This window comes from Aegilops tauschii, chromosome 7 (assembly GCF_002575655.3).
Source record: "Aegilops tauschii subsp. strangulata cultivar AL8/78 chromosome 7, Aet v6.0, whole genome shotgun sequence".
NCBI lineage: Eukaryota > Viridiplantae > Streptophyta > Magnoliopsida > Poales > Poaceae > Aegilops > Aegilops tauschii.
Genome location: NC_053041.3, coordinates 641,894,759 through 641,907,984, shown reverse-complemented (window position 1 = coordinate 641,907,984; position 13,226 = coordinate 641,894,759). Strand labels below are relative to the sequence as shown.

Below are 13,226 nucleotides of genomic sequence, written 5' to 3'. Positions count from 1 at the left end.
TCTCTCTCTATGCACTCGAGGAAGAAGAGGACTGGAGGAAGAAGAAGGACACAGGGACACAAGAGTATTCCGGCGCACGTACGCCACCCACCGCACCAACGGTGTTCTCTTTTTCTCCTGAGCACGTACTCAGCACACCAGACTACAACATGCGGGGTCAATACTTACACACGGGCACACGCACACGCACTAAGCTAGATGACCTGATCCATCTAACAAACTTATGCATGCATGCAGCTGGACGCAGCTAGCGCCCACGCAACGCCCGCCCGCCGAGCTCCACGCGCGCATACACGATCTCCTGGTGACTCGGCGCGAGCCGCTGCTCTTCCGCTGCTTTCGCCCAGCCCTGACACCCACTGCGCCACGCCCCGCGCTCCTCAGCTGCTGCGCCCGTCGCGCACGCACGCCAACGGGACGCAACTGGTTCCAGCGCCCGGCACGGCCACACCCCGCGTGTCCATCTTAGCAAACCACACACCAGGTCACGTACGCACGCGACCCAGGCTGCCACGGGCCGAGCCCGACGCGTTCACCACGCGCACCGCGTCCCGGGCTCGCCAACACTCCCCCTAAGCCGTGGCGTAGAGGAGTCCGTCGTCGTCGACGTAGCCGTTCACCAGCAGCGCCTGCTCCGCCACTGGCGCCTTCCTCAGCTTGGGGCAGTCCCTCTTGAAGTGGCCGCGCTCGCCACACTTGTACCAGCGCCCGCGCCGGTTCCCGCCGCTGCTCGACGCCACGCTCTTGTTGTCATCGTCGTCCCGAGCACCGCCGTGTCACCGCTCGCGCGCTGCACACTGTGCCGCCGTCATGAGGAGCTGCTCACCCCCATGCTCACCGCCTTCCTGTCCACGGCGCCGAACCCGCTCCTCGAACGCGCGCAGCCGCCCGAGCGCCTCGTCGAACGCCATCGTCGTTACGTCGTGGAACTGCTCGATGCCGGCGACAACGGGGAACAGCCGATCCGGAATGGTGTCCAGCAGCTTCTTCACGAGCGCCGCGTCGCCCAGCGTCTCCCCGAGGTTGGTGTACCTCGCCGTCATCCCGGCAAGCCTCCCGGCGTACGCGTCGCCAGCCTCGCCGCGCGGACCCGATCGGCGCCGACGAACCTCATCTTCAGGGAGTCCCATACCTCCCTGGCGGTGGGCTTTGTCGCCACCGAGAGAAGCACGTCCTCCGGCAACGCTCCGAGCAGGAACGCGCACGCCGTTTTGTCCTTCCTCGCGTTCACCGCCGCATCGCCCGGCGCCACCTCCTCCCACACGGTGTGCACGTCGAGGATGGTCTGCGCCTTGATCACCCAGACGGTGTAGTTGTCCACCGTGAGCATCGGCATCACCATCGACGCTGATCCGCCCGCTACTCCGCCATGAGGGACGAGCGCCATGGTCGCCGGTGATCGCCCGAACCGCAGCTCTGTATACCAATTGTTGTTGCCGCGCCCTTCTCCCTCCCTCACCGGAGCACTACCTCTCTCTCTCTCTATGCACTCGAGGAACAAGAGGACTGGAGGAAGAAGAAGGACACAGGGACACAAGAGTATTCCGGCGCACGTACGCCACCCGCCGCACCAACGGTGTTCTCTTTTTCTCCTGAGCACGTACTCAGCACACCAGACTACAACATGCGGGGTCAATACTTAAACACGGGCACACGCACACGCACTAAGCTAGCTGACCTGATCCATCTAACAAACTCATGCATGCATACAGCTGGACGCAGCTAGCGCCCACGCAACGCCCGCCCGCCGAGCTCCACGCGTGCATACACGATCTCCTGGTGACTCGGCACGAGCCGCTGCTCTTCCGCTGCTTTCGCCCAGCCCTGACACCCACTGCGCCACGCCCCGCGCTCCTCAGCTCCTGCGCCCGTTGCGCACGCACGCCAACGGGACGCAACTGGTTCCAGCGCCCGGCACGGCCACACCCCGCGTGTCCATCTTAGCAACCCAGACACCAGGTCACGTACGCACGCGACCCAGGCTGCCACGGGCCGAGCCCGACGCCTTCACCACACGCACCGCGTCCCGGGCTCGCCAACACTCCCCCTAAGCCGTGGCCAAGAGGAGTCCGTCGTCGTCGACGTTGCCGTTCACCAGCAGCGCCTGCTCCGCCACTGGCGCCTTCCTCAGCTTGGGGGAGTCCCTCTTGAAGTGGCCGCGCTCGCCACACTTGTACCAGCGCCCGCGCCGGTTCCCGCCGCTGCTCGACGCCACGCTCTTGTTGTCATCGTCATCCCGAGCACCGCCGTGTCAACGCTCGCGCGCTGCCCACTGTGCCGCCGTCATGAGGAGCTGCTCACCCCCGCGCTCACCGCCGTCTTGTCCACGGCGCCGAACCCGCTCCTCGAACGCGCGCAGTCGCCCGAGCGCCTCGTCGAACGCCATCGTCGTCACGTCGTGGAACTGCTCGATGCCGGCGACAACGGGGAACAGTCGATCCGGAATGGTGTCCAGCAGCTTCTTCACGAGCGCCGCGTCGCCCAGCGTCTCCCCGAGGTTCTCGTACCTCGCCGTCATCCCGGCAAGCCTCCTGGCGTACGCGTCTAGCGCCTCGCCGTCCGCCATCTTCAGGCGGTCGAACTCCCCACGCAGCGTCGCCAGCCTCGCCGCGCGGACCCGATCGGCGCCGACGAACCTCACCTTCAGGGAGTCCCATACCTTCCTGGCGGTGGGCTTTGTCGCCACCGAGAGCAGCACGTCCTCCGGCAACGCTCTGAGCAGCAACGCGCGCGCCGTCTTGTCCTTCCTCGCGTTCACCGCCGCATCGCCCGGCGCCACCTCCTCCCACACGGTGTGCACGTCGAGGATGGTCTGCGCCTTGATCGCCCAGACGGTGTAGTTGTCCACCGTGAGCATCGGCATCACCATCGACGCTGATCCGCCCGCGCATCCGCCATGAGGGACGAGCGCCATGGTCGCCGGTGATCGCCAGAACCGAAGCTCTGTATACCAATTGTTGTTGTCGCGCCCTTCTCCCTCCCTCACCGGAGCACTACCTCTCTCTCTCTATGCACTCGAGGAAGAAGAGGACTGGAGGAAGAAGAAGGACACAGGGACACAAGAGTATTCCGGCGCACGTACGCCACCCGCCGCACCAACGGTGTTCTCTTTTTCTCCTGAGCACGTACTCAGCACACCAGACTACAACATGCGGGGTCAATACTTACACACGGGCACACGCACACGCACTAAGCTAGATGACCTGATCCATCTAACAAACTTATGCATGCATGCAGCTGGACGCAGCTAGCGCCCACGCAACGCCCGCCCGCCGAGCTCCACGCGCGCATACACGATCTCCTGGTGACTTGGCGCGAGCCGCTGCTCTTCCGCTGCTTTCGCCCAGCCCTGACACCCACTGCGCCATGCCCCGCGCTCCTCAGCTCCTGCGCCCGTCGCGCACGCACGCCAACGGGACGCAACTGGTTCCAGCTCCCGGCACGGCCACACCCCGCGTGTCCATCTTAGCAACCCACACACCAAGTCACGTACGCACGCGACCCATACTGCCACGGGCCGAGCCCGACGCGTTCACCATGCGCACCGCGTCTCGGGCTCGCCAACACTCCCCCTAAGCCGTGGCCTAGAGGAGTCCGTCGTCATCGACGTAGCCGTTCACCAGCAGCGCTTGCTCCGCCACTGGCGCCTTCCTCAGCTTGGGGCAGTCCCTCTTGAAGTGGCCGCGCTCGCCACACTTGTACCAGCGCCCGCGCCGGTTCCCGCCGCTGCTCGACGCCATGCTCTTGTTGTCATCGTCGTCCCGAGCACCGCCGTGTCAACGCTCGCGCGCTGCCCACTGTGCCGCCGTCATGAGGAGCTGCTCACCCCCATGCTCACCGCCGTCTTGTCCACGGCGCCGAACCCGCTCCTCGAACGCGCGCAGCGGCCCGAGCGCCTCGTCAAACGCCATCGTCGTCACGTCGTGGAACTGCTCGATGCCGGCGACAACGGGGAACAGCCGATCCGGAATGGTGTCCAGCAGCTTCTTCACGAGCGCCGCGTCGCCCAGCGTCTCCCCGAGGTTCGCGTACCTCGCCGTCATCCCGGCAAGCCTCCCGGCGTACGCGTCTAGCGCTTCGCCGTCCGCCATCTTCAGGCGCTCGAACTCCCCACGCAGCGTCGCCAGCCTCGCCGCGCGGACCCGATCGGCGCCGACGAACCTCATCTTCAGGGAGTCCCATACCTCCCTGGCGGTGGGCTTTGTCGCCACCGAGAGCAGCACGTCCTCCGGCAACGCTCCGAGCAGGAACGCGCGCGCCGTCTTGTCCTTCCTCGCGTTCACCGCCGCATCGCCCGGCGCCACCTCCTCCCACACGGTGTGCACGTCGAGGATGGTCTGCGCCTTGATCGCCCAGACGGTGTAGTTGTCCACCGTGAGCATCGGCATCACCATCGACGCTGATCCGCCCGCGCCTCCGCCATGAGGGACGAGCGCCATGGTCGCCGGTGATCGCCCGCACGTACGCCACCCGCCGCACCAACTGTGTTCTCTTTTTCTCCTGAGCACGTACTCAGCACACCAGACTACAACATGCGGGGTCAATACTTACACACGGGCACACGCACAGGCACTAAGCTAGCTGACCTGATCCATCTAACAAACTCATGCATGCATACAGCTGGACGCAGCTAGCGCCCACGCAACGCCCGCCCGCCGAGCTCCACGCGCGCATACACGATCTCCTGGTGACTCGGCGCGAGCCGCTGCTCTTCCGCTGCTTTCGCCCAGCCCTGACACCCACTACGCCACGCCCCGCGCTCCTCAGCTCCTGCGCCCGTCGCGCACGCACGCCAACGGGACGCAACTGGTTCCAGCGCCCGGCACGGCCACACCCCGCGTGTCCATCTTAGCAACCCACACACCAAGTCACGTACGCACGCGACCCATACTGCCACGGGCCGAGCCCGACGCGTTCACCATGCGCACCGCGTCTCGGGCTCGCCAACACTCCCCCTAAGCCGTGGCCTAGAGGAGTCCGTCGTCATCGACGTAGCCGTTCACCAGCAGCGCTTGCTCCGCCACTGGCGCCTTCCTCAGCTTGGGGCAGTCCCTCTTGAAGTGGCCGCGCTCGCCACACTTGTACCAGCGCCCGCGCCGGTTCCCGCCGCTGCTCGACGCCATGCTCTTGTTGTCATCGTCGTCCCGAGCACCGCCGTGTCAACGCTCGCGCGCTGCCCACTGTGCCGCCGTCATGAGGAGCTGCTCACCCCCATGCTCACCGCCGTCTTGTCCACGGCGCCGAACCCGCTCCTCGAACGCGCGCAGCGGCCCGAGCGCCTCGTCAAACGCCATCGTCGTCACGTCGTGGAACTGCTCGATGCCGGCGACAACGGGGAACAGCCGATCCGGAATGGTGTCCAGCAGCTTCTTCACGAGCGCCGCGTCGCCCAGCGTCTCCCCGAGGTTCGCGTACCTCGCCGTCATCCCGGCAAGCCTCCCGGCGTACGCGTCTAGCGCTTCGCCGTCCGCCATCTTCAGGCGCTCGAACTCCCCACGCAGCGTCGCCAGCCTCGCCGCGCGGACCCGATCGCCGCCATGGTCGCCGGTGATCGCCCGCACGTACGCCACCCGCCGCACCAACTGTGTTCTCTTTTTCTCCTGAGCACGTACTCAGCACACCAGACTACAACATGCGGGGTCAATACTTACACACGGGCACACGCACATGCACTAAGCTAGCTGACCTGATCCATCTAACAAACTCATGCATGCATACAGCTGGACGCAGGTAGCGCCCACGCAACGCCCGCCCGCCGAGCTCCACGCGCGCATACACGATCTCCTGGTGACTCGGCGTGAGCCGCTGCTCTTCCGCTGCTTTCGCCCAGCCCTGACACCCACTACGCCACGCCCCGTGCTCCTCAGCTCCTGCGCCCGTCGCGCACGCACGCCAACGGGACGCAACTGGTTCCAGCGCCCGGCACGGCCACACCCCGCGTGTCCATCTTAGCAACCCACACACCAAGTCTCGTACGCACGCGACCCAGGCTGCCACGCGCCGAGCCCTACGCGTTCACCAGGCGCACCGCGTCCCGGGCTCACCAACACTCCCCCTAAGCCGTGGCCTAGAGGAGTCCGTCATCGTCGACGTTGCCGTTCAACAGCAGCGCCTGCTCCGCCACTGGCGCCTTCCTCAGCTTGGGGCAGTCCCTCTTGAAGTGGCCGCGCTCGCCACACTTGTACCAGCGCCCGCGCCGGTTCCCGCCGCTGCTCGACGCCACGCTCTTGTTGTCATCGTCGTCCCGAGCACCGCCGTGTCAACGCTCGCGCGCTGCCCACTGTGCCGCCGTCATGAGGAGTTGCTCACCCCCGCGCTCACCGCCGTCTTGTCCACGGCGCCGAACCCGCTCCTCGAACGCGCGCAGCCGCCCGAGCGCCTCGTCGAACGCCATCGTCGTCACGTCGTGGAACTGCTCGATGCCGGCGACAACAGGGAACAGCCGATCCGGAATGGTGTCCAGCAGCTTCTTCACGAGCGCCGCGTCGCCCAGGGTCTCCCCGAGGTTCGCGTACCTCGCCGTCATCCCGGCAAGCCTCCCGGCATACGCGTCTAGCGACTCGCCGTCTGCCATCTTCAGGCGGTCAAACTCCCCACGCAGCGTCGCCAGCCTCGCCGCGCGGACCCGATCGGCGCCGACGAACCTCACCTTCAGGGAGTCCCATACCTGCCTGGCGGTGGGCTTTGTCGCAACCGAGAGCAGCACGTCCTCCGGCAACGCTCCGAGCAGCAACGCGCGCGCCGTCTTGTCCTTCCTCGCGTTCACCGCCGCATCGCCCGGCGCCACCTCCTCCCACACGGTGTGCACGTCGAGGATGGTCTGCGCCTTGATCGCCCAGACGGTGTAGTTGTCCACCGTGAGCATCAGCATCACCATCGACGCTGATCCGCCCGCGCCTCCGCCATGAGGGACGAGCGCCATGGTCGCCGGTGATCGCCCGAACCGAAGCTCTGTATACCAATTGTTGTTGCCGCGCCCTTCTCCCTCCCTCACCGGAGCACTACCTCTCTCTCTCTATGCACTCGAGGAACAAGAGGACTGGAGGAAGAAGAAGGACACAGGGACACAAGAGTATTCCGGCGCACGTACGCCACCCGCCGCACCAACTGTGTTCTCTTTTTCTCCTGAGCACGTACTCAGCACACCAGACTACAACATGCGGGGTCAATACTTACACACGGGCACACGCACCTGCACTAAGCTAGCTGACCTGATCCATCTAACAAACTCATGCATGCATACAGCTGGACGCAGCTAGCGCCCACGCAACGCCCGCCCGCCGAGCTCCACGCGCGCATACACCATCTCCTGGTGACTCGGCGCGAGCCGCTGCTCTTCCGCTGCTTTCGCCCAGCCCTGACACCCACTACGCCACGCCCCGCGCTCCTCGGCTCCTGCGCCCGTCGCGCACGCACGCCAACGGGACGCAACTGGTTCCAGCGCCCGGCACGGCCACACCCCGCGTGTCCATCTTAGCAACCCACACACCAAGTCACGTACGCACGCGACCCAGGCTGCCACGGGCCGAGCCCGACGCGTTCACCACGCGCACCGCGTCCCGGGCTCGCCAACACTCCCCCTAAGCCGTGGCCTAGAGGAGTCTGTCGTCGTCGACGTTGCCGTTGACCAGCAGCGCCTGCTCCGCCACTGGCGCCTTCCTCAGCTTGGGGCAGTCCCTCTTGAAGTGGCCGCGCTCGCCACACTTGTACCAGCGCCCGCGCCGGTTCCCGCCGCTGCTCGATGCCACGATCTTGTTGTCGTCGTCGTCCCGAGCACCGCCGTGTCGACGCTCGCGCGCTGCCCACTGTGCCGCCGTCATGAGGAGCTGCTCACCCCCGCGCTCGCCGCCGTCTTGTCCACGGCGCCGAACCCTCTCGTCGAACGTGCGCAGCCGCCCGAGCGCCTCGTCGAACGCCATCGTTGTCACGTCATGGAACTGCTCGATGCCGGCGACGACGGGGAACAGCCGATCCGAGACGGTGTCCAGCAGCTTCTTCACGAGCGCCGCGTCGCCCAGCGTCTCCCCGAGGTTCGCGTACCTCGCTGTCATCCCGGCCAGCCTCCCGGCGTACGCGTCCAGCGCCTCGCCGTCCGCCATCTTCAGGCGGTCGAACTCCCCACGCAGCGTCGCCAGCCACGCCGTGCGGACCCGATCGGCGCCGACGAACCTCACCTTCAGGGAGTCCCATACCTCCCTGGCGGTGGGCTTTGTCGCCACAGAGAGCAGCATGTCCTCCGGCAACGCTGCGAGCAGCAACGCGCGCGCCGTCTTGTCCTTCCTCGCGTTCACTGCCGCATCGCCCGGCGCCACTTCCTCCCACACGGTGTGCACGTCGAGGATGGCCTGCGCCTTGATCGCCCAGACGGTGTAGTTGTCCACCGTGAGCATCGGCATCACCATCGACGCTGATCCACCCGCGCCTCCGCCATGAGGGACGAGCGCCCTGGTCGCCGGTGATCGCCCGAACCGAAGCTCTGTATACCAATTGTTGTTGCCGCGCCCTGCTCCCTCCCTCACTGGAGCACTACCTCTCTCTCTATGCACTCGAGGAAGAAGAGGACTGGAGGAAGAAGAAGGACACAGGGACACAAGAGTATTCTGGCGCACGTACGCCACCCGCCGCACCAACGGCGTTCTCTTTTTCTCCTGAGCACGTACTCAGCACACCAGACTACAACATGCTGGGTCAATACTTATACACGGGCACACACACACGCACTAAGCTAGCTGACCTGATCCATCTAACAAACTCATGCATGCATGGAGCTGGACGCAGTTAGCGCCCACGCAACGCCCGCCCGCCGAGCTCCACGCGCGCGTACACGATCTCCTGGAGACTCGGCGCGAGCCGCTGCTCTTCCGCTGCTTTCGCCCAGCCCTGACACCCACTGCGCCACGCCCCGCGCTCCTCAGCTCCTGCGCCCGTCGCGCACGCACGCCAACGGGATGCAACTGGTTCCAGCGCCCGGCACGGCCACACCCCGCGTGTCCATCTTAGCAACCCACACACGAGGTCACGTACGCACGCGACACAGGCTGCCACGGGCCGAGCCCGACGCGTTCACCATTCGCACCGCGTCCCGGGCTCGCCAACACTCCCCCTAAGCCGTGGCCTAGAGGAGTCCGTCGTCGTCCACGTTGCCGTTGACCAGCAGCGCCTGCTCCGCCACTGGCGCCTTCCTCAGCTTGGGGCAGTCCCTCTTGAAGTGGCCGCGCTCGCATCACGCCATTAGAATTACTAATGGTCAAACTTCCTGAAAGGCCACCCATCCTCACACTACTCCAGCCCAAGCACGCTTAACTTCAGAGTTCTATCCAACCCCAGCACCAGCTCACTTCACAGGCACTTGTTGATATATCTATCATATCAATCCTATTAAACCTTGTTGATGTCTAGGACTTTGTTCATGTTCATGTTCATGAGTGTGATGAAATTTTGAAAAAATATTTCAAACTTCCCGGTCATATTACGTATCATATTTTGAAAAAAAATCCAAAAAAAAGTTTTTTTGAAACCAATTTTTTTCTGTTACTAGTGGCGCACCTAGCAAATGGTGCGCCACTAGTAAGTTTGAATTTTTTTCATTTTCCCCCTCTAGATCTTAAAAGCCGCGTATCTTTCGTTCTATTAGGTTGTTGGGGATTTTTGAAGATGTTGAACCGGGTTCCCCCATTTCAATTCGTATGTAACTTTTCGAGTAGATGATTTTTCATATATAAAACTTTTTAATCCGAGTTTGTATGCAAAAGTTATCCCCATTTTACAAATTCCAGAGAGATTTTGCAAATAAAGTCGAAATTCATATTTGTAAACTTTCCCAACAACTAGACCACATATCACATGGGAAACTTATTTTATTTTATCTTTTTTGACATTTCCATCATTTTCTTTTAATTTTTTTAAAACTGAAAAGGCGGTCGGGGTGCATTGGGTGGAATTTTTGGGCAAAGTTAGTAATGGCGCACTGTGGGTGTGGTGCGCCATTACTAAAAATTGTTAGTAGTGGCGCACCGAGGGTGTGTTGCGCCATTACTAGTTAAAACTAGTAATGCCTGGTGCGCCATTACTAGTTTTGAAAAAAAATAAAAAAAATTGTTAGTAGTGGCGCACCGAGGGTGTGGTGCGCCATTACTAGTTTTGAAAAAAAATAAAAAAAATTTGTTAGTAGTGGCGCACCGTGGATGTGGTGCGCCATTAGTATTTGGACACTAATGGTGTACCAACACATGGTGCGCCATTAGTATATAGTAGTGACGCACCACATGTGTGATGCGCCATTAGTGTTCATATTATCTATAGCCCTTTTCCTAGTAGTGAATTTTTAAATGTGAGATGAACACTCTCTAAATATTAACCAAATTATATTTTTACAATACAAGTATTTACTATTAATTAAATATAAACAAATTAAGAAGGAAAAAAGCACATGTGTGATGTCACGTCTACTTGCTCCCTTTAGCTGAGCTCGGCTACCGTCTCGACATGCCCATCCACCTTGCTGACGCAGCTCCTGCTCTGCCTCCATACCGGATTCTGCTTGCTCGCCTCCCGCCACACACGGGAACTTCGTGCGATGGCCTCCAGCTCCAGTTCTCTTCCTAGCCTAGTCGAGGATGAGCACGACCACGGCACGGCTAGACCCTCCGCCCTGGCGTCGCCTCACTCACTCAACCGAGCTGCTGCTCTGCCTTGCTCTGGCAAGCGCCATCTCCACCACCTTCAACCCCAATGGAGGTGAGCACTGTCGCAGCCCGAATTGGCCGCTGATGTCTCTCTCCTCTGGTGCGTCCTCTTGATTTTCTCTCCCCACCTGCAGCTAGCGGTCAAGCTAGTTAATTACAAGCGAAAGAACATGCTCATGACGCACACATAGCTCGCTGCCATCACATAACCCCTCAGGGTCTTGCCTTCCGAGTCCAGTTTATGTTAAGTTAGAATTGTATGTAGCTTTAGTTTAGCCGTCACTCTGTCTTCACTAGTGTGTTTGGCTTTGGTTCAGTGTATAATTTGGTTTAGTAGTCACTTCCCTTTTCACTAGTGAATACCAAGCCTAGATTTGGTTGCATCCACTCTGTCCACGTCCTACACACGTTCATCATTTGAGATTTTCAATGTATAATAAACACCCATGTAAATGTACTTTTCATTACTTTACTTGCTTCTCTTCTTGATTAAAGTTGTTATTGGACTAAAGCTTGATGTGTCTTTTCAATCAACCGGAGTTGTCGACGCACTATGAAGTTGGGCAAGAGAGGCGTGACCCTGCTCGAGGACCTACCCGAGGAGATCATTGACAAGATACTCATCAGGTTGCCGCCCAAGGAGGTCGGCCGCAGCCGTGCCGCCGCCTTGTCAGTGCGCAACGTGACATCCACACCCGCATTCTTTCTTGAGCACCACCACTGCCAGTCATCACTCCCTATCGTCGACTGCCACACGGGGCCCGCCAACCTTATCGTCTTGCGTGACGTCGGTGCCCATCAGCAGCTCTGGCCTTTCCTACAATGGTTTCGCCGCCTTCCACGCAACAGAAGTTACTCAACAAGCTGCGCTATTCATCTAACTATTTACCACATGTCTACCACCATGGCGCTGCCGTCTTTATGGAGCAAGTTGCATTATGGGAGATGGTGGAGACATTATTGTATTCGACATATAATCAAAGTCATTCCGATGGATGCACGGTCCTCCCTAGCCGTGACATCGTGGGAAGTTGTTCGACACGAAAGGGGACACTTGCTTTATGGGGTGGCTCGGCTCCAAGCCAACTTCTATCAATGTCTGGGTGATGCAGGCTTACGAGACTAAAATATGGGCCTTCAAGTACTGGATTGACCTGTCGACTGTGGAGGTATCATAGACAACTTTATTGAGCTTCCTCCTAAAAGAGGATAAGATCGTTGGAGCCCACGGCGCATAGCTGTTGAACAACATGGTTGTGCTAAACCAGCAGTCGTTTTCAACAAAAAACACGTGCTACCCTACGGTATTATTTACAATGGAATGAGTCAGTATTGCATGTTGGTTACTCACCACACCCTCTGAGAAATCATCGTTCCAATTCTAGGCCATGAGATGCACAAAACATCATGTTTCTGCTCGCGAGTTCATATGCATCTGCATGAACAGTAAAATAAAAAAAATCCCTCCATCTCATAATGTAAGACGCTTTTTTACACTAGTGTAGTGTCAAAAAACGTCTTACATTATGGGACAGAGGGAGTAGTATACAAAATTTAAAAATCTGTTTTTTGCGAACAAACATTAACGATTCTGAACATGCGTGCGAATTTCCATGAAGAAAAAACATGTTAAAATGCTTCCGTAAAAAAATTGTTGCTCCAAGTGTTTTTTAATTAAATTTGCACACATGTGGAGAATTCGTCAGTGTTTGTTCCAAAATAATCAGTTTTTATTCCATTTACTCTTTTACTGTTCATGAGTGTGCATTCGAACTCGCGAGTAGACTCCACAGCCTCCAATCTTGACAGGGCATGTGTGAATCTTCGTGACTTCTGTTCTGCTTTTCCCTTGACACGCCTTTTGTTCGTTGCTCTTTTTGTAAGTGCAATATACATTTTTTATAAACTGCATGAATTTTTTTCTGAATTATACAAACATTGTTTTCATTGTATAACAATTTTCAAAAGGCCACGTACAGTTTTTCTCAAACGAGTGAATAGCTTGGAAATGACACATACTTCTTGTTGAATGGTATAAACATTTCCGAAATATTGAGCAATCGTTTCTTACACAGTATGAACATTTTTTAAATGTGGGATGGACTCTTTTAAAAAATCAAATAAATTATCTTTTCATAATAATGTATATACTCTTTTTAAAATAGAAACAAAATTAAAAAGGAAAAAACACATGTGTGACGTCAGGTCTACTGGCTCCCTATAGGCGAGCTATGCTTCCGTCTCACCTTGCCCATCCACCAGCCCGTGGCGGCTCCTGCTGCTCTTCCTCCTACACTCCAGGTCGAGATTGCTCGCCTCCGTCTAGACAGAACCTCGCACTATGGCCTCGAGGTCCAATTCTCCTCACCTGGTCGCGATGAGCATGGGTTCGCATGGCTTGAACCTCCTCCCTGGCGTCGCCTCGCTTACTCAACTGAGCACCTTCTACTCCGCCTACTTCCATAACACAGGTGTGAACCCTCGCTGCCTAAACTGGCCGCCACCGTTTCTCTCTCATCAGGCGTGTCTTCTTGATTTTCT

At 59.0% G+C, this 13,226-nt stretch overlaps 2 protein-coding genes and 2 pseudogenes across 2 annotated transcripts; all 4 read right to left on the bottom strand.

Moving 5' to 3' along the window:
* Nucleotides 1-3,776: 3,776 nt before the first annotated feature.
* On the bottom strand, nucleotides 3,777-4,439 carry LOC141027580 (uncharacterized). The gene has a single exon (XM_073504667.1). It carries the CDS (start codon nucleotides 4,437-4,439, stop codon nucleotides 3,777-3,779), a length of 663 nt encoding a protein of 220 aa, XP_073360768.1.
* Nucleotides 4,440-4,967: 528 nt separating this feature from the next.
* Nucleotides 4,968-5,774, bottom strand: LOC141027579 (uncharacterized; annotated as a pseudogene).
* A 485-nt stretch (nucleotides 5,775-6,259) lies between these two features.
* On the bottom strand, nucleotides 6,260-6,922 carry LOC141027578 (uncharacterized). The gene has a single exon (XM_073504666.1). It carries the CDS (start codon nucleotides 6,920-6,922, stop codon nucleotides 6,260-6,262), a length of 663 nt encoding a protein of 220 aa, XP_073360767.1.
* Nucleotides 6,923-7,592: 670 nt separating this feature from the next.
* LOC109753643 (uncharacterized) lies at nucleotides 7,593-8,190 on the bottom strand (annotated as a pseudogene).
* Between the last annotated feature and the right edge of the window lie 5,036 nt (nucleotides 8,191-13,226).

Bases quoted from the DNA above. Each gene is read 5' to 3' on its own strand.
- LOC141027580 (XM_073504667.1), bottom strand. From the start codon at position 4,439: ATGGCGCTCGTCCCTCATGGCGGAGGCGCGGGCGGATCAGCGTCGATG.
- LOC141027578 (XM_073504666.1), bottom strand. From the start codon at position 6,922: ATGGCGCTCGTCCCTCATGGCGGAGGCGCGGGCGGATCAGCGTCGATG.